Genomic DNA, 19521 nt, shown 5'->3' with positions numbered 1-19521 from the left:
TGGTGTTCGTGAAAACCAGTGGGTTGTGGTGGTCGGTCGCGTGCCACGTGATATTCGTGCGCGCCAGGCAGCCAATGTCGCGTCAGAAAGTGAAATTCGTCAGCGAAGAGGAAGGAAAGAAAGCGAGAAAATCGCACAGAAGGGTAAATAAAGCGAATAAAATCGCAAAAATTCGTGAATCAATAGAAAATTGACAGACGAGTAGAATAATGGGTAAAACGACGTTATTCCGAAAGAATAACGCTGGGCTCATAACCTGTGGGCGAAACCAGCACAGAACGCTCAGAATGGGAAAAGTGGTGTTGTTGGTTGGAAGAACTAACTAACTGGCTAGAGGGCTGTGGAGGCTGGCTAAGACCAGTGGTGGCGGCCGTCAGCCCACGTGACGGGCCGGCGAGGCCTGCCACCCACAGCAACTGACACGTCGTCCAGAGCTCGACCCACTTTTATCAGTACTCATGAGAGGGCTACATATAAGTACTTCATCTGTCCCTCTGTTTCCCAGCGTAGTTCACAAGGTACCGAGACTGACACGTGGGTAGAAATTTATGACTTGAATAGTTCTAGATAACTCTTCTGCTCTTGGGAGAGATAGATAGAAGAAATCTTGAATCTCTATGCGACTCGTTGAACCGGAAGAGGCTTTCGCTGTCTCCTTAGCGGCCGAATCCCCGTGTGAGAGTGTACCCCGTAGAGACCTGGTTGGCTACTGTTCGAATATTCGTAGGCGCACATTCAGGGGTCAATCGTGATGTGTATTGTGCTTCTTCTTTTCCTAAGACCTGTCCGTATCCCTTACGCGCCTTCTTCCGGCGTGTTCCCTGTGACTAAGCGCACCTAGCGCGGTCCTCGGCCAAACATTCCTCCTAGCGCCTTCCTGGCATCCTAGGCGCTCTGCGTGTGCATCGCTTCCAGCGCCCCTGGCCTACCACCCTTTTTGACACACCCCTTTAGCCTTCGCGGCTCGAGACCTCGGTCCTAGGGCGCTCCTGCGCGCTTCATACGCAGCAGCGGAGGCTACCCTTAGGGGTGGCAGGCCAACCGACTTCTTCCTTATTCCTCTCCTCCTTCAAAGATCCCTCCGCTCCATGCGGTCTCTGCGAGAGGGTCCCTCTCTTCGCGTAGTGGTTCCGTCTCCTTCTTCACCAAGTTGAGCTGTTTTATGAAGTCTTCAAACGGTTGCCTTGCGAGGCTCTTCGTGAGTCCGTCCGCAACAAGGTCTTTCGTTGGTGTGTGGACGACGTTGATGGTGCCGTTCTCAACCTCCTGTCTCAACCAGTGGTTGTGTATATCAACGTGACGAAGCCTCGTCTTTAGAGTCACGAGTTCCTCAGTTACTATTCGAATCGTCTGGAGGTTGTCGCACTGGATCGTTATTCCGCCGCTTGGAATCGTCGTATTAAGAGCACTCAACAGACGGCTAACGAATATAGCTTCGCGTGCTGCTTGTGAGAGGGCGAGAAGCTCTGCTTCTGTCGTTGATGTTGTGACTGTGTCTTGTTTGTTCGCTCTCCATCCGATCAATCCTCCAGCAAGCCGTAGTGCGTACGCCTGAGAGCTCTTTCGATCTAGCGAGTTATCTGCGAAGCTGGCGTCTGATGCGACTTCGAAACTCTTGTTGTTGCCATCGTACTCGAGACTAAGGAAGCAGGTGTCCAAGATGTACTGCAATACTCGATCTGCAGCGCGATGATGCTTCTGAGAGGGATTCTGGTTAAACCTCGCCAGACGGCTTGCAGCAAAGGCGATATCGGGGCGCGTCATCACCGCCAAGTATAGGATCGATCCAATCTTTCGTTGGTATGCCGTTATTTCGCTCTTTGAGGCGTGCTCCTCGGCGGGCAGTAGCTCCTCGTTCGTCATAGGTGTCGTAAATCGAGTGTTCTTCCTCTGTGATCCTTTATGTGTGCCTTGACCAATCAACCGTGCGATCTTCTGTGCGTATGCTGCCTGAGATAGCCAGATTTTCTTCTTGGCTCGGTCGCGCGTGACCTCGATTCCTAGAAACCAGTGAAGAGGGTCTCCGCCTTCCAGGTGGTACTTCTCTTTGAGCCCGTTAATGAGGCGCTCAGCAGCGTTTCTACACTCAGGGGGAAACGCGAGAACACAGTCGTCGACATAGAAGAAGAAGAGCACGCGTCCCTTCCGCCAGCAGCAATTCTCGCCTGCGACGCGTTCCATCCCCATTGCTTTCAGACCGTTCTCTAGATGCCGTTGCCACAGTAGAGGGGACCTGCGAAGGCCGTATAGAGCCTTCTTCAGCCGCAGGACCTTCCCCTGCTGCTCATGGCCCGGTGGAAACTCCATATATACTGTCTCGTCGATCGGAGCGTGGACAAAGGCATTAACTGCGTCGTACTGCAGTAAGGTAAGATCTTGCTGGGCCGCGGTGGCAATAAGGGTTCGGAACGATTGTCCAGCGAGGGTCGCAGCGTATGTATCCTTGAAAGCGTTTTTAGCCTGTTGATCTCCTCGAACAACGATCCTTGCCTTGAGTTTCTGGAGTGCTCCCTTCTCGTCCGTTTTATAGACGTATACCCACCGGCAACCCAGAATCTGGTGCCCGGCGGCTTCTCTACGGTCCACGACGACGTATGTATCCATCTCATCGTGGCTCGCGAGGTGCTTCTCTTCCGCTTCTCGGAATCCCCTCTCGTAGGGGTGGCCGTATAGATCGGCATGTTTCTGAGGCACTGGGGGTAGTACGCCTGCTTGGCTTTTTCGCTGGGGCAGAGGACGGTCCTCTCCCGGAACGCTAGAGGCCACGGTCTCAACCGCGGGCCCCCCGTCACCTGACACGGGCCTACCGTTGTGGGAGCTTAGCCCAGAGGGAAGGTCTTCCTTTACCCTCGAATCAACGTGGTTTCTTCCCTGACGGAGGTCGAAGGCACGCTCACACCCAGGGTTTCTAAGACTCCTCCTGGGCCCAGGGGCAGGGTTCATACCATTACCACGTCCGGCTACGGTGAGACCTTCGAGTCTGTTGTTCCAACATACTACCGCTTCCAGGCTGGTATCGGCGTTCTTCGCCTTTTGCTTCATCTTCACTCGTTTTCTACCCGTTCTGGTGCCGCCGAGGAAAGCGGCTTGCCAGGAGGTACGCGGAGTGGTAATTGGAAACTCTTCGTGGATCGATTCGCGTGCATGAACCGCCTCAGGAGCGATCGAAGCACGTCTCTTCCTCCACCCCTTCACTCCGAGTGCCTCCTCAAGGCCTGCGAAGAACGAGGTGGGTGGCGTCCGCGGTGGTGTATTGAGTTCGAATCGTGACTCCACGTACTTAGGCGACGGCGGTGCGGTGTATTCTTGTGCCTCTTCGTCTTCAATGTACTGGACTTCATCGACTTCTTCGTCTGCGGTGTGTGCGTACTCTGGAGATGTTATCCCTGTGGGCGAGACCTCTAGTCGCGCGAGAAGAGCGTTGAGCTCGTTCACGTCGAGGTCTTTGAGGTCATCCCGCAGCTCGTTGATATCTCCATTAAAGAACTCGGTTTCCCTGAACACAACGTCTCGCGTTGTGATAACGCGGGCAGTAAGCGGATTCCACACGCGGTAGGAGTTGCTAGTACTGTACCCAATGAGGTAGCCTATCCATCCTCTCGGTTGAAGCTTTCTCGACTTATTCCTGCCTAGCTGTGCGTCTGTTGTGAGCGCATACACTTTGCAGCCGTACGCTCGAAGGTGGGCTTGATGAGGCTTCCCGAGATCTGGGCCGCGAAACTGATTATGGAACCGTTCGAAGGGCGTTTTCCAGCCGCGCGCCGCTGACGGCGTCCTGTTGTATAAATACGTCGCGGCGGCAACGATTTCGGGCCACAGCATCTCAGGGAACTTGCCTGCCTCGCGAAGGGTCCTAGCCTTCTCCTTGATAACTGCTGCGATTCGCTCGGCGCCTCCGTTCTGGGCCTGCGTATTGGGCGCAGAGGGTTCGAGGACCACCCCTTGAGATTGAAGGTGAGTGGCGACTTGCTGATGAATCGTTGCAACCTCGCGGTCACATTCGAAGACTTTGACCTGTATATTATATTGCGTCTTCATCATGGCCATGAAGAGATCGAATACCTCGAGGAGCGTCTCTGTTGTACGGTCCTTAAGGTAGTAGTCCCACGAGTATCCTGTTAGTCGGTCAGAGAGTATTACCGTAGACATATAGCCTCCGTATCCTTGAGGGCTAATCGAGTGAAAGTCGAACGCCACTCTTGATCCTGGTTTTGCCCACGCTATAGACTCGCGTGGGGCACGTCGAACAATTCGTCTTGTCTTCCCTTTTCCACACGCTGAGCAGTCAGGCAGCTTGTTGCGTAGGTCACCCATGATCTTCACGCCTCGAGAGGCGTTGACGAGGTGCTCCAGCACCCCCTCGCCCGGGTGACCCAGTCTCTGGTGCCATCTGAACGGTCTTCCTGCGAGTCTTTTGCGCGGTGTAAACGATGTGTGGCGCTGCTTCGCCTGCGTGACGAATCCTGCTTTGGTATTGTCCTCGATAACCTGTTGTCCATGGAGATCGTGAAGGTAGCAGACGAGTGTCCCATCCGCTCTTCGTACGCAATTCTGGCCTGGGCGGTTATCCCACCACATCCCTCGTTGCCGTAGAAGGCGGTAGGAGACTAGATTCGTTGCGAATTCTTCGCAGTAAGCGACGTTGTATAAGCGGAGTCTTACCTTCTTCCCCCGCTCAGCGTCAGCCGTTATATCCACGTTTCCATACCCTAGGATTGGGACTTGTGAGGCTCCTGCCCATAGGTAATCCCCTGGTTCAGCTGCTCTGAAACCTGAGAATCGAGCCCGGTTGTTGAACACGTGTAGCGATGATCCTGAGTCGTATATCGCAGAGTTGTGTAAGGGGTACTCAGTCCGGATCATGAACGCAGAACGGTCACTCGTATACTGCTTCCTCCACGATGCGTTGGCTGACCCCATACACCGACCATACAGTCAGGTCTGCTTCGCTTCCTTCTCGCGTTGTTCACGGATCTTCTTCACGCGGTCCGCGAGGTCGTCATCGGCCTTGAGACGCTCGGTGACCTTCTTCATGATGTCGTTGCTGGGCCTCCATCCTTCATACGCTTCCTCTGGGAAGCAGTAGAAGCAGTTGGCAAGTAGGTGTCGTGGCAGATCACATCCGTGACACGTTGGCATCTCGTTTTGGGTCCGCGAATCGGCGGCCCTATGTCGCTTCTTGGTTGTACTCCGAGGCATGGTCTCCTTGGGTCCTTCTCTTGTTGTGGCAAAGGCACCTCTTGAGGCTCTTGGTCCTGTCGATAGGGTATCTGCGTGGATTCGTATATATCGTCGTACTTCCGCAGAGATCTCGCTGATCGAGGGGTTGTCCGACTCGTGGAACTTCGCCTCGAACGTGGCGTGGAACGCAGAAATAGCGGTCTTCGCAATGACCTTTAGGAAGTCCTCGCTCCACTCGCTGAAGTCCCTTGTCTGGGCAAGGTTGACCTCTTGTCCCTTCAACATTGCGGCCTCCCATTGCTCGAGCCAGTTCTCGATCTCGGCCTTCGTGGTTATCCGCTTTGTAGCCGCTTGCTTGACGGTCTTCTCGTACTCCTCACGCGCGGCGCTCTTTTGTTCATTGTTCGAGATCGAGGCCACGCCCTTCAGCTTGACCATCCAGGCGTGGAGGGTCTCCGTAGGTTTACAGCACGCATTGACGTACTTCTCGGCTGCTGTCGATAGGACCCAGTTGCGGAGCTCTCGTAGAGCAGCCGCTTCACGCTCGTAGATACGGATATCATGGTTGTAGTCGCTCCGGAGCTGTACATACTCCTCACGGTCCTCCTTGACAAGGTCTTGGAGGCGTCTAGCCGTCTCGTTCGATCGAACTTCTTCGATATCTGGTGTCTGTGACACCTCGATGATTGATCCGCGGGTATGTCGCGGTATACCTTTCTTCTTGTAGTCGGAGAAGGCCGGAGGCTCCGGCTTCGGCATCCGCTTCTCGGGGTTTTCGGCGCCGGGATCCACTTGCTCCCAGACGTCCAAGTCGGTGGCTTTACCCTGGAAAACCTTATACCAGGTTGGCCATTGACTGGGGTTGTTGAGGACAATGGATTCCATCTTTGCTTATGTCGTTATTGATTCGGGCTTATCGCGTGGGTTTTGAGGGACGTAAACGGGGTGTTCGTGTGTTTTGCAGTTGATCGGATCTTCGAATAGCTTCGTTTTGCCTGTAGGTAGGCCAATTGGTAGGTAATCAGACTGTTAATTGTTCGAATATTCGTAGGCGCACATTCAGGGGTCAATCGTGATGTGTATTGTGCTTCTTCTTTTCCTAAGACCTGTCCGTATCCCTTACGCGCCTTCTTCCGGCGTGTTCCCTGTGACTAAGCGCACCTAGCGCGGTCCTCGGCCAAACATTCCTCCTAGCGCCTTCCTGGCATCCTAGGCGCTCTGCGTGTGCATCGCTTCCAGCGCCCCTGGCCTACCACCCTTTTTGACAGCTACAGGTACATCCTCAAGAGGGCAATTAGCTACTCAGAGGATAGCCAAGGCTTATTCTAGCTAGCCGAATGATTTTTGAAAAGTTACTTACTTTGTCTGCAGATTCTGACTTTGATATATGCACCTTGAGTTATCATAGTTACAAGAACGCAGCTGAAGAAACTTAAGAGTGGACAACGTATAGTCATGTATTCTTGATATGAGGCGAAAAAGGTGGGTGTAAGCTGTAGATTATGTATTTGTAGCCAACCGAGCCCCGATAGAATATGTTGCTTAGCAGCACTCGATTGGATACGAGTTGGAAATCTTCTCCTTCAACTCCATTTTTGTACTAAGTCCACACGCGTACCGTACCTGTCGAAGCTGAGACATAGTACTGTCCCTTGGCAAAAAAGCTTGCTCAAAACATCAGGTCATAATGCAGGATCCGTTGAATACAGATATGATCGGCCTAAGCTCAAGAATTCCACAATACAATGTAGTCACAGTGTGAAAGCCCCGTGCTGATGAACCCTAATTGAACAGTACATTCAAGCTATACTCATGTGTGCAAAAGTACAGTAGCAAGTGGTAGCTCGAGGTGAACGCGAGAAATACTGTCTTCCGAACCTCAGGTTTGGAAGGGAAATTACTGGGCCTCACATGATAAGGTAGACATCTGGCCGAGAGGCCAAGAGGATGTAACAAAAGCCTGTACCGTCGCTATTGTAACAATATATTAATTACCTGAGTAATCATGGCAAGATATTATAAATGATAAGGAGCTTGAGAACACCTCTTTGTTTATTCCTAGTGTACACAGTCTACCCGAAAGCAAGAAATGACTTAGTTATCGTATATGATGTATTCTGATTTCTATGACGACAGTTTGATTGTTGCTAGTAGTAATATGCTTTCCAGTGCACCCAAAATGAGGTATCTTTATTCTTTAATTTTGGTAGCGAACTACTCTTATAGTTTTGGTGGCTCCAAGGGTCGGCAAGGCGGGTTGACAGCTCCACATCGCTTTCCAGTTGTGGAGGAACCATCAGCTAGAACTGGTTAACACAAAACGGATGCTTCATGGATAGGTGCCTTGGGCAAATTATGATGACGTACTTTTGCAAATAAGGGGCGTTCCGTTGGCGAGACATCTGATGCAATCAGCATCGTTACGGCATTCACCTGATAAACAGTAAGTGTCAATGACAAAAATGTTTTTTTAAAAAGTTTTGATAAGGTCGACGCCTCGTGGGGAGTTGTCACCCCAGACACACTTACCTCCGATTCCCCGTTGAGCAGCAACGAGGGAGACAAGGAGGGGCACAAGAGTGACAACACTTGGTACACGCATGTTGATTGATGTTTGACGATAAGACGATAATACGATAATGAAGCTTACTGGAAACTTATAATAATTAATAGAAGATTGATAATATTCACCATGATAAGGACTGAGGGAATATCTGCCTGATATTTATACGTCACTCATCATGTACCATCATATTAGAGTTTACCACAATTCGATGGAACGGCACTGATCTTGGAATTGACCATATCATCAATCTGACTCGAGCTTTCTGAATGTCGGAACTCCAGAGACTCCATAATCGTATGGGTGAACCAGCATTACAGCTAACAAACTGCGCAGCATGACCTTGACTCGATACTCAAACGCTTGGCGGCGGGCTGCGAAGCAGAGACTGATTGGCCGCACAGTTGTTCTCGAGTCAGACCCTAGCTATACGATTGATGAATACGGGTAGTCACAAAACAATGCGTTGCTCAGGTATACTGATATTGACAGTAATAAAATACATTGATGCACGCCTAGGAGCTGGAAGCCCAACAATTTTGGCGCATTTACAGAGTTGGTTGATTGACACCGGTATTCATTATTTCATGCCCATATTCTTGAGAACCTCGAAGCCAGAGCCATGACTTTCCAAGCGCAAAAGAGAGTGAAAATGAAAAGCGGATACCCCAGATGTCGATCAAACAGCAGTTCGGTCTCTGAGATCGACATCAAACTGGACGAACATGAAAATTGGAGACAAACTTGAGACGGGCTGGGTATCTACGGCAGTCCGCAGGGCGCACTGGGTCAAAATTCAAGGTAGTGATAGGAACACCCCATAAGCGTAAACATATGTAATCTCGCGTAAAACGATTTTTGTTTTTGTACATTTCTAGGTGGGTATTTGCCCTTTTAGGAAATAAGGGTTTACTACATAGAACCACAGCCCCCTACGAGGCTCTACAATAATCCGTCGGAGGTTAGATCTTCCGGTTCCGGTTGATTAGGTGCATGGTCTGTGCGCCCAAATCGACAAATAAATAGGAATTCAGTGGGGCCCAGAACTTCTTCCTTTTCCCCACGCCAAGCAGAGTTTAGGTATGTGACCCCTACTGTACAGAAATTTACAGCGCTCTCTACACTGTTTTACAGAGATTCAGTTTTTATCCTTTGTTACACTTCCGTTTTCTTTTGTCTTCTCTATTTTTGATTTTTTTTTCCGATTTTTTGAGCTTTTGTACATTTCTGTACAATCATTTGCTAACTGTTAGCTTTTGTACAGATTCGCACATCCCCGGGCGCCAGGCGTCGCCCCCGTCACATTACGTACAGTTTTCCAGCAAAGCTTCACAACATCCTACAACATCCTACAACATCCTACAACATCCTACAACATCCTACAACATCCTACAACATCCTACAACATCCTTACAATCCCGAACGACACTCGACATCACTTTACACTACCGTACATCATGGCTCAGGACATGGAGCTGGCTGCCGAGCTCGTGCCGGATAAGATCGGAGACATAAAGATTCCTACGGAGTTGCCCGCCGAGCTACCCTCTATGTACACTCATGCTCTCGGAACCGGCTACTACCTCACCCGTATGTACACTTCTGTAGTTCCCCTACAATATTGTACTAACTTGTTACAGATGGTATTCCTCATGCCAGCAACACTCTCATTAATAACATTCTGGACAATGAGGAAGCGGAGGTATAGTCTCCTTACACCCCCGTACGTACCTTACTCTTTTGCTTACATATTGTATAGGCCCGTAACTTGATCGATGTTCGCTCTGCGGTCAAGAACGGAAGACGTCAGAAAAAAGCGCTTGAGTACAAGCGTGCGCAGAATGCCAACTCTTTCCTTATGCACGTGTACGGAAATGCGCGCGAGGGTAAGGACCAGTGCAAGAACTGCATCAAGGGCAATGGTCCGTACAACACCTGTGTTGTTCTGGACGGCTATGCTAGCTGCGCCAACTGTACATACAATTCCGGCGCCTCCAACTGCAGCTTCGGTAAGTTTCGTCCCAACCTGTACACAACTAAACATGAATCTGATCTATTCTATACAGCCCCGTCCCCCTCGAAGCGACCTGCCGCAGAGATTTACACTTCCGCCCCGAGCAGTAAGAAGTTGTGCGTCTCCCGTGCGGAGTATGACTTTCTCAACGCGGTCCGTGGCGTTAAGCCCAAGCACATACGACTCATTAGAAATGCGTTAGTTTCTGTCGCAGACAAGCTCGCTGATGTTAAGTACGGTACGTTATCGTACATGTCTGGTGCCGTCTGTACATCTTTGCTAACTACAGTTATGTACAGATGAGAACGAAAACATCGAGATCGAGCTTTGTCACGACTAAGCAGGACCTTACAAAATCCTACACGACCGTACAACAACTGGAGATGACGTGAACATGCATTTACACAATGCCACAGATGCCTACCAAGGCGTATGGAATCGGGAATCCGGCGTACAGAAACGATAGGTATACTTACAGGAATGGGAGGATGGATACAGGCGTTTACGGTTGGTAACTTTGGTTTGCGGGTCGGGCACTTCTGTACAGGGTTTGGCACCCCTGTACAGAAGCGTGGGACTGTCCGTACCCTTGCGTTTTTAGGTTTTTTTTAAGATACCCAATTCGTATTTCTTTGCCAACATCTGTATTTTCCCGTTCTCCCTCGTGAATCTCCGTATGGACTATTGCAGCACCTCACCATGGCTGGCCGGCCACGTATCGACCTTACCCCTTTTCAATCTATTATTACTGAAAAGTTCCAGAATGGCTGGACTTATTCTAATATAATTACATATCTTTCCGAATCATTCCAAATTCAGGTCTCTCCGTCAACATTTAAACGTTTCCTACAAAGCTTAAACCTCCGCCGCGAAGTCCGTACAGAATTTTCCAGCGCCTTACTACAACGTATCTTCCAGCTCTTCTTTGATCATAGGCTATCCGATTTAGATATTCTTTTATGCTTACGGACGGAAGGCTTCACAGTCTCACAACGTGGCTTAGAAGATATTCGAAAATGCCACAAACTATGGCGCCGTCAAACCCCCGAGCAGCTTCAAGCAGCATTTCACCAAGCTGTAAACTTCCTTGCCTCTACAACAAGTGATGAAGCACGCGTTACACGAGACTTTGGCCGAGAATTCCTCTTTACATATATGCGCCAACGTGGCCATATTATTAGCCGCTCGGTCTTATATGAAGCATATCGTACAGTTTTTCCCGAGGAAGTTGCAAACCGACTGAAAGAGATCCGATACCGGCGGAAAGGTTGGACTACGCCAGGTCCAAACTTTATATGGTCACTCGATGCATATGATAAACTACTTCCGTTTGGGTTTGAGATATATGCTAGCATCGATGCATACTCCCGTTATATTGTGTGGTTTTACGTTGGGTTTTCTGCACATACGGCCCGTTCTGTATTAGCCCAATATCTATCTACACTTCTATCACGGGGTATTATGCCACAAACTATTCGTTCAGACCGTGGTACAGAAACTATCTTAACTGCTGGTAGTCATTGGTATCTATCACAGGACCGTACAAAGAAGGCCCCTTTACAGCCAGGCCAAGACGTTCCTATTCAGTTCCGTGACTGTTGGATCTTTAGTAAAAGTATCCATAATGTTAAGATTGAAAGCTGGTGGAACCAACTTTGTCAAGCACAGTCTGCAACTTGGAGAGTACGTATTATTTACCTTTATATCTATTTATTTACTAATAGTATTAGGCATATTTCTATCGATTACAAGCGTTAGGTTTATTTTATAACCAATCGCTTTCTGACCGTGTTGCCTTATTATTTATCTTTATGCCACTTATCCGTAAAGACTTTACCTCTTTTGTTCAACTCTGGAATAACCATCGCATTCGCTCACAAAAAAGTCGCCCACATGTTGTTTCTGGTCAACCATGGAAACTTTATCATCATCCAGATCATCAAACCGCATAAGACTTTGCTCAGCCAATCGATCACGTAAAGATTCAAAAACTTCAAAACTTACTTGGAAGTGAAGAACTTAATTTGGATCAATTCCTTCCGCACGAAGTCTTTCAAGTTTGTAAAGGTATTATGGAGCCTATACAAACCTTTCCACCAGTTACAAACTTCTGCGGTACACAATATCCACGTATTGAAGCATATAACTTCCTACGGCAACGTCTTGAAGAATATATTGAGGCTAGGATTCAACCAGAACTTCACTTACTACCAAAACAAAATGGAGGTATTGAATAGGTAAAAGAACAGTTCCGTAGCCGCGGGATTAGTATAGATGAACTTTATATATCACTGTCAGGAAGTGATAGTAGTTCAGAAATAGATGAAACTTGAGTATATAGAGTATACCTAAACGATTGTTTCCTCTTGTCGTACTACTATTTCGTCCTCTTCCTTATCTTCCTGGCTACCCCCCTTAAGAGTTATATCCTCCTGAATAACGTCTGTATGGCCCTGCTGCTCAACTTGCGAGTGCGTACGCTTGCGTGACTTTATTCCTTCTCTCTCCTGCTTTATTACTTCTTGTGCCTTAAGAGAAGGCTTTCGTTCGGTTCGAGTTTGAATTCGAGTTGGAGGTTTAGGCGTAGGCGCTTTCGTAAACATATTGACAGTAGGTAAAGGTGTTGTACTAGTTGTTACCATGTCAAGCGTATGTTGTTTCAGTCGTAACTTCTTTGATACTTGTGGTTCAGTAACAAGCGGATCTACTTGACTTTCGGAAACAAGTGCGATAGTGTAAACGTCTTTGTCAGGGGTAATTGAGGCTTCGCGAAGAAAGGTAAAAAGGTCTTCAGCCTCGTACGCTACCCCACGAAACTCATGCATATCCGTAGGATTCTTTGGAGTAACGGGCATTGCCTTCCAGTTTCGGTCAAGGAATTGCTTCTCAGACGTAAACTTTACTAAGACCTTACTCATCATATCTGTATGTGAAGTAAACTTAGAAGTTAACAAGAACTGTGACTTCCTAATAAACTTTTTAACAGACTGAACCCGAGTGTATGTTCGAATAGAGATTCCATCTATATCCGTAACATAGAAAGATGCAAGCCATAGGTGAATAATAATATCCACAGTTGGGTTCGGAACTGGTTTCTTCTGGGTTTGCTGGATACTAGCTGTACGCTCCTCTGAGCCCTTAATAAGAGCAGTAAGGAGACTATTGTCTGGCTGTGTATCTGGTATATAAAGTGCTTGTTCGATCGGGTTGGTTGTAGTATTGGAAAGTCGTGTACGTGATGAAATCGTAGCCGTTGGAGTTTCGAAGTCGTCAGTATTGGTAAGGTCGATTTCGTCCGGTTCTTGTACTTGGGATAAATCGATTGAACAAAATGCACACGTCTTCCACTTCCATAGCAGTTTTGCTGAGAAGTGGTCCAGGTTAGCCCGCTTGGGGCACCTTAAAGACATATTCGTACAAAATATGGTAAATATTATTGTTGAGAATTGAGAATACACTCCTGTGCGGCCCCGTAAAACTCTGTACATGCACGTATACGAAACATAGAATTCGCTTAAATTTGTGATAATTACATAGTAAAGATAAGAAGCTTAACTATCTATACGGGTGGTGTATGCTTATCTCGTTTATGCATCCTAATTAGGCAATGTTTGAATTTTGACCCAGTGCGCCCTGCGGACTGCCGTAGGTATCTTCCACAACAGGAACCCGAGCATTTGGACTGAGTTGTCGATCCGCCACACGATCTCCCCCAGTCATCTGTTCTCAACAATTCGAAGTCAAGGTAACAGATGCATACATCAGCTGGCAGGCCCCCCTTCGGAAAAGAAACTTTGTATCGCGACGGCCAAATTAGAGTCCAGACTCCTAGATTGGGCCGTACACATTGGATGCATGGGTTGTTTTGTCCGTGTTGTGCAGTTTGATGCCGTAGTTCGCTATGCCATGCCTTAACAAGTCAGCAGGCTAGCGATGATTGAATGCGTTAAATCTCAATAGTTTGGCTTACGAGCGGATCATTAGGGCCTGATACCGAGGTGGCGGATAATACGACGTGATGTCTTCGACAGCCAGCGGATCTTGTTTGTCTTCGAGCGCATTCAAACATCGGAATAATCTCTGTAGGCCGGTCTTGACCGTGTGCTTTTCTCCTCCAAAGTTCAGACGAAACCAGCCTGGCCTGTTGGAGGAGAATGTCTGTGTCACATTGTGGATCAGCACATGTTTGGCTTCATAATAATGCCCAAAAGGAAGGCAGTTCGTGTCGTTTACCTTGCCAAGTTCTAGGAAAACAGAGTTATCCATCATATACTCGAGAAGACCCAGGTCGCCATCCTTGCCATGCTGAGCAAACAGTGGGTCTAACCAGTAGGACAAGTTAAGGAACATGAAGAAGCCCGAGTCAGCCTCTAAGTATGGAATGTCGTATCTTTTGAGTTCGCCCTCGACAAGTTGCCGCCTCTTTTTGAGTCGGCGGTTAAGCGTTGGTTTGTAATGGTCTCTCATGTACTTCTTGTCGGACAACAACTTTGTCGTGATCATGGCACTCAACGACGAAACACAACTGAATCTGCTGAGAATCGTAAGCACAACTCAAAAAACAGCCGCACCAACGCAACATACTTTGATGTCCTCATGGCATTATAGAGCTGTCTGTTGTATGTCGCAAGAACGGCAATATTAAGCCCCCCGAGTCCGAAGTCCTGCAATCACCAATAGTTAGCGTGTTTGTTGATTAGTGCAATCCGTAACTCGCTGTTCCAATGGCGGAAGTTAGAGGGTTACAGGTGATGCAACTGACTTTACTAATGCCCCACAACACATGCACGTTGCTGATGTTCATATCGAGGCCCAGGCTCAGAATACTAATATAGCTATCCCCTGAGCTCATGGAATACGTCTCATCCACGACAAGATGTATTTTATGCCGCGCACACAACTGCGATACTTTGAGTAGTATGTGTGCTTCATAACATCGACCTAATGCGCCCTCAGGATTTGCAAGCAGGATACCAGCAACCTTGTGGCCCTGATTACTTTCCCGTTCGATCGCTTTCTCTAGCCGGGTGACCAGCTCGGGTTGACTTGTGGCTTCATGTTCTTGACGGGGCAGCCCTGTGAAACGTTCACCGGGAATGTCTTCGCATGATACTGTGACAAAACGGACTCCATTTCTTGTCGAGATGTCACGGGCAGACATGTCGTAGCTGGGTGTAGGGCAAAGTATGGAGTCACCTTCATCGGCGATATTGTATGTGAGTGTGTCTAACAAGGCTGTGGCGCCATTCCCCGCGAGGATGTTGTCTGCTGTTAGAGGGATTCGGGCTTCGAAATGTTCGGTCATGAAGTTGGCGGCGGCATTGAGCAGTTCAGAAGACTCTTGCACGGTGTTGTAACCGAGACCTAAAGCGAACTGTCAGTCTGTTGTCGTTAAATGTACTAGTCATCTCTCAGCATTACCATCTTTGAGCTCGCATTTCTTCAAATTCCATCTTGTCCATCCTGCGATGCTATCAAGCATCAACTCGTTGGTATCCGAACCGAGATCAATAATACCCTTTGGGTTCTTTTTTGGATGATATTGATCGCCTTCTAGTCTCTCTTTGAAGTCAACCGTCAAGGCAGGTTGAGCATCCTGCTGTCCACGGCGAGAGGGCGGTAGCGCGTTGTTGGCAGACATTGTATTCATATCCATGATGTGATTTGATCTTTTACCAAGGAATTAAAATCTGATGCCGCTGCCACGAAGAGCACCTATATATAACGTTGAAATCGTCCCTCTAAATCTTTTAGGTTTTTAACGGTCTTAAAACCAATAGACTTTAGAGCACATTACACCAGAGCCACGCGGGATTGGAATTAGTGTTGTGGGCCCACTAACCCCACATGTCATCAACATTTCCTGTTCAGGAAAAGAAATACGACGAAGTCAAGATCCTTGGCACCTCGTTCATACTTAACCACCATGGATTACAAAGAAAACTCAGCTTCATTTGATGGCGTAACTGGTGAGGTGGCCAGGCCAGGATAGAAAAATTTTCCAATTGCATTTTGGATTAATCCGATTAAGTGGTTCTCATCAAGTTTAACCACCCTTTAGCGCAATGGCGTACTTCGGAGGTCTTACGCGCATTATTGCTTGCGCGGCCCTTGCCAATCACGCCGTAGCAGGTCTGACGACAGGCTACAAAACTATTGCGTCGCAGTTCAGCAACCATACAATACGAGTCAAAAGCTGGTCGGCTGATGACACGCTTCTCTGTAGTGGAGGAGCAAGGCACCACACTGGCTGGGCAGACATTGGTGACAGCCATCTGTTCTTCTGTTTGACTCACCACCACTTTACCCCAATGACAAAAGTACTGACAATTAGCGTACAGGGCTTCATGAATCCAGGGGCCTAATTAAAGATGCGCCCTTGCTGATATGGTTTCAGGGAGGGCCTGGCGGCAGCTCTCTGCACGGCATGCTATACGAGAATGGGCCTTGCCTTAGTGATGGCTCCGATGGGACGAAGTTCAATCCTTATTCCTGGACAGAGCATTTCAACGTCATCTACCTTGACCAACCCGCTGGTGTCGGCTTGTCATACGTTGGAAACGTTTCTGATGAAGCGTCGTACCCTTCACGCTCTGACGAGTCGTCTTTTGACGCTGTCAGCTTCATCAAATTGATCTATGAAGCGTTCCCGGAGTTTTCTGGCATCGACCTGCATTTGACCGGTGAGTCATACGCCGGACGTTACATCCCTTCAATAGCATCCACCATCCTTGATTACAACGACTTCCTTACATCAGCACCCGACTCCACAGCGGCACTGTCCACTATTCCGTTAAGGTCGCTGATGCTGGGAAACCCATGGATCAGCCCCGCAGAACAACTATCGTCGATGTATGATGTGTCCTGTTTTCCATACAGAGAGCAATTTGGACCTCATTTGGACACTCACGATTGCTCAAAGGTCCTGAAAGTTGTAGATAGATGCGAAGCCGTCTCGCGGGCGTGTGCTTTGGGCAACTCTGACCAGGTCCTCTGCGCTCATCCCAAAGATTTGTGTCAAGACGAATTAGTTGGCATCTTTGCGAACGTGAGCAGAAGTTACTATGACAGAAGGCTTCGAGATTGTCCAGGTCCGCAGGACTGCTATCCGGACATTGAAAACATCGCCCGATTCCTCAATTCAGACAAGGTCTTGCAGCATCACCTTGAGGTCTCGAACCAAACAGGGGGCCGCAAGAAGCAATGGGACATGACAAGCCCACTCATTGAGAAGAGATATTTTGCTTCCGGCGACTTCTATACTCCTGGAATCGTGGATCTGAAGAAGGTTCTTGATCACTCCCGAAAGCCTGGCAGCTCAAATCACGCAAGAGCTGTGGATATCTTGGTGTATGTTGGCGTGGCGGATATCATGTGTAACGCAGATGGTGTATTGGGGAGCCTGCAGCAGATAAAATGGGACGGCCGTACCCAATTCAGGGCGATTCCTTGGAAAGAACTTTCATGGACCGCATCCAGCGGTGGCCGAGGAGGAAGAATGAAGGGAGTCCCCGGTCTCTGGCTGGCAGAAATCGAAGAAGCAGGGCATATGGTAAGTGTATCATTTTGTGGCATAAGTAGTCAAACTTCTGACCAAATTTGCAGGTGCCTCATGACCAGCCTACCTCTTCACTGAGGCTGATCGAAACGTGGTTGGAACATCTTGAAGCAGCATCCGCCATTGCATCCAACCAAAATATTATCGGAGACTGGCCCAAAACTGGGCATGATGGAAGCTTTCTCAACAGGCAAATGTCACAAGCAGTGCTTGGTAAGACAAATGGAAAGATTTGAGACATCCATACAACGGCTGGACAACAAGAAACCTGGGTGCTGCTTTCTTTTTTTGGAGTAGCCTTTTCTCCAACAAACTCAGATCTTTGCTTTATCCAGCTCCCGTTCGTTGTGCCTTGTTTCCGACTCTATCTCATGTTCAATTGTAAGAAAATGATTTTTCTACAGTCTTCTACGTCTATTTCCATGCAAGTAACGACTTTTAACAGTTTTGATTGAGAAGACTATGAACAAAAACCAAACAAGTAATGAAGCCAAGAGGTCTTGGCAATGGGGTATTTGTGAGAGGTTGAGAAACCTCAAAGAGTATTGTGAAAACCCAGCTCAAAATATCTTAATCCTAGGCAGCTATGCAAGAACGCGAATAATCAATACTGTATCGAAAATGGAGTCCCCAATGTTAGGTCTCATCGCCGTCTTCCATATTAGTATGGGAGAAGTGGTCGCAATTACCCAGAAAGAGGTCCATCTGATCCTCCTCCCACTCAGGATAACCTTTGGCTCTTTGGATTGGGTTGACGTAGTTCTGCAGCCTGGTCCACAGTTTCTCGCGATCAATAGTCAACTGATCCATCATACGTGCTTGTCCCTCGTTGAGGGTGCGTAATAGTTGGTTCTCGGCTCGCAGAGATTGGAGCGCCTCGTTGTTGGAAGAGCTTGCGGCTATGGGCCTGGGGACATTATGGGATTCGGAAGTGCAATCGATGGAGGTGGAAGTGTTATCTAAGCCTACGTGATGTTAGCATACAATCTGAAGAGTAGAGACGGCATAACAATGGAAAAGGTGACGAAATGATTGAGGGAATTGAAGGTGAATCATCATGTAGGGAGGTAAAAGAGTAAAAACATCAGACATACCAGTCTTTTTACCATGTTGGCCGTTCTTTCCAGTCAGCGACTTGGTACTTTTCTCAACCACATGGGCTTCTGAGTGACGTGTTTGCTCAGCGCTGGCGACACGTTTTGGGTTCTTCGTGCTCAAGCTCATGGTGAAATTCCTCCTGGTGGCATAGCCTAGGCGTTTCTCGCGCAAAGCGATCCATTGGTCCAGAACTTTCAAAAAGGGTCTGAAAGAAGATATAGGCTCGGTTGTATTCGGTAATGCAAGGAAGGCCTGCCGAGCGCGCACAATCGCGTTCATCACAGCGGCCACCATCTCGGACGAGATTCCAGTATTTCCTTGTAGTTCTTTCACAGCATCACGCCAGATGTCGAGCACAGAGCGATGGTATGTCTCAAAGAGCTTCACCGCAGCCTCAAGAATGACTGTAGCTCGCGCTGCAGCAATGAGGCTCTTGTATAACGGGGGCAAGGCGGGAGGCTCAGGCTCGGAGAAGAGAGCAACGCTGGTGGACCTGGCTTCGATAGTCACAATCGGGTCCGAAGGACCACCAGGGAATGCGAGGCCTTGGATTCCTCTGATAATCTTCGCATTAATAGTCTGGGCTTCGATCAAGGCTGCAGTTTTATCCGGTAACGCCTGTTCGCCCTTTTGCTGTCCTTGAGACATCGTATCACCACTGATTTTTGTTGTTGTTTTCGTCTATCGGATATCGTGAGCCGAGTGCTTCTAGCAAAAGCAAACGAAGTGGGTGCAAAAAGTCTGGAACGCGTTAGAAAAGATTTAACAAGTGTTGTTCCCACTTTGTGGTAAACGAAAGTGTTTGGCTGTGAGGTGAAGTTCACAGTGAGATGAAAGGGAAGGCGCGAGGTCTGGGTAAACACGTGAGCTACCTGCCTACCCAAATGACACAAATCTGAGTTTTGACGTTAAATTTGGCCAAGGAGGATGTTTGGCAGTACTGCGTTAAAGTTAGGCAGCCCAGAAATTGAAAAATCTTACTTGTTCCACGCTACAGAGAATAAGAGCCCAAACAGGTATTCTTTTCTGAGTTGTCAAGTCTTACCAGAAGTGTGCATGATGTCTGTGAAGGCACAAATTTCTGTTAGCGACAAAGAAATTTCATGA

At 48.3% G+C, this 19521-nt stretch overlaps 8 protein-coding genes across 8 annotated transcripts; 3 read left to right on the top strand and 5 right to left on the bottom strand.

The window, feature by feature from the left end:
• Positions 1–4935: 4935 nt before the first annotated feature.
• Positions 4936–6066, bottom strand: CTRU02_210915 (gag protein; the record flags this gene model as incomplete). The annotated part of the gene is made up of 1 exon (XM_036721843.1): positions 4936–6066. The coding sequence occupies one exon, from the start codon at positions 6064–6066 to the stop codon at positions 4936–4938; it is 1131 nt and encodes a 376-aa protein (XP_036586215.1).
• A 1335-nt stretch (positions 6067–7401) lies between these two features.
• Positions 7402–7783, bottom strand: CTRU02_210914 (uncharacterized protein; the record flags this gene model as incomplete). The annotated part of the gene is made up of 3 exons (XM_036721844.1): positions 7402–7481; positions 7549–7614; positions 7711–7783. The coding sequence occupies 3 exons, from the start codon at positions 7781–7783 to the stop codon at positions 7402–7404; spliced, it is 219 nt and encodes a 72-aa protein (XP_036586216.1).
• A 1418-nt stretch (positions 7784–9201) lies between these two features.
• On the top strand, positions 9202–10098 carry CTRU02_210913 (uncharacterized protein; the record flags this gene model as incomplete). The annotated part of the gene is made up of 5 exons (XM_036721845.1): positions 9202–9334; positions 9385–9446; positions 9504–9753; positions 9811–9996; positions 10058–10098. The coding sequence occupies 5 exons, from the start codon at positions 9202–9204 to the stop codon at positions 10096–10098; spliced, it is 672 nt and encodes a 223-aa protein (XP_036586217.1).
• A 359-nt stretch (positions 10099–10457) lies between these two features.
• CTRU02_210911 (uncharacterized protein) lies at positions 10458–11710 on the top strand (the record flags this gene model as incomplete). The annotated part of the gene is made up of 2 exons (XM_036721846.2): positions 10458–11441; positions 11489–11710. The coding sequence occupies 2 exons, from the start codon at positions 10458–10460 to the stop codon at positions 11708–11710; spliced, it is 1206 nt and encodes a 401-aa protein (XP_036586218.2).
• A 396-nt stretch (positions 11711–12106) lies between these two features.
• Positions 12107–13168, bottom strand: CTRU02_210912 (uncharacterized protein; the record flags this gene model as incomplete). Its single annotated transcript, XM_036721847.1, has 1 exon — positions 12107–13168. One exon carries the CDS (start codon positions 13166–13168, stop codon positions 12107–12109), a length of 1062 nt encoding a protein of 353 aa, XP_036586219.1.
• A 556-nt stretch (positions 13169–13724) lies between these two features.
• On the bottom strand, positions 13725–15399 carry CTRU02_210910 (1-aminocyclopropane-1-carboxylate synthase-like protein; the record flags this gene model as incomplete). The annotated part of the gene is made up of 4 exons (XM_070205541.1): positions 13725–14292; positions 14343–14422; positions 14521–15122; positions 15180–15399. The coding sequence occupies 4 exons, from the start codon at positions 15397–15399 to the stop codon at positions 13725–13727; spliced, it is 1470 nt and encodes a 489-aa protein (XP_070060784.1).
• A 424-nt stretch (positions 15400–15823) lies between these two features.
• CTRU02_210909 (carboxypeptidase y) lies at positions 15824–17552 on the top strand (the record flags this gene model as incomplete). The annotated part of the gene is made up of 3 exons (XM_036721849.1): positions 15824–16043; positions 16100–17310; positions 17364–17552. 3 exons carry the CDS (start codon positions 15824–15826, stop codon positions 17550–17552), a joined length of 1620 nt encoding a protein of 539 aa, XP_036586221.1.
• A 400-nt stretch (positions 17553–17952) lies between these two features.
• CTRU02_210908 (uncharacterized protein) lies at positions 17953–19062 on the bottom strand (the record flags this gene model as incomplete). Its single annotated transcript, XM_070205540.1, has 2 exons — positions 17953–18275; positions 18411–19062. 2 exons carry the CDS (start codon positions 19060–19062, stop codon positions 17953–17955), a joined length of 975 nt encoding a protein of 324 aa, XP_070060783.1.
• Positions 19063–19521: the final 459 nt, after the last annotated feature.

This window comes from Colletotrichum truncatum (assembly GCF_014235925.2).
Source record: "Colletotrichum truncatum strain CMES1059 chromosome Unknown Contig_0007, whole genome shotgun sequence".
Taxonomy (NCBI): Eukaryota; Fungi; Ascomycota; class Sordariomycetes; order Glomerellales; family Glomerellaceae; genus Colletotrichum; species Colletotrichum truncatum.
This window is presented reverse-complemented; position numbering and strand designations above follow the sequence as displayed.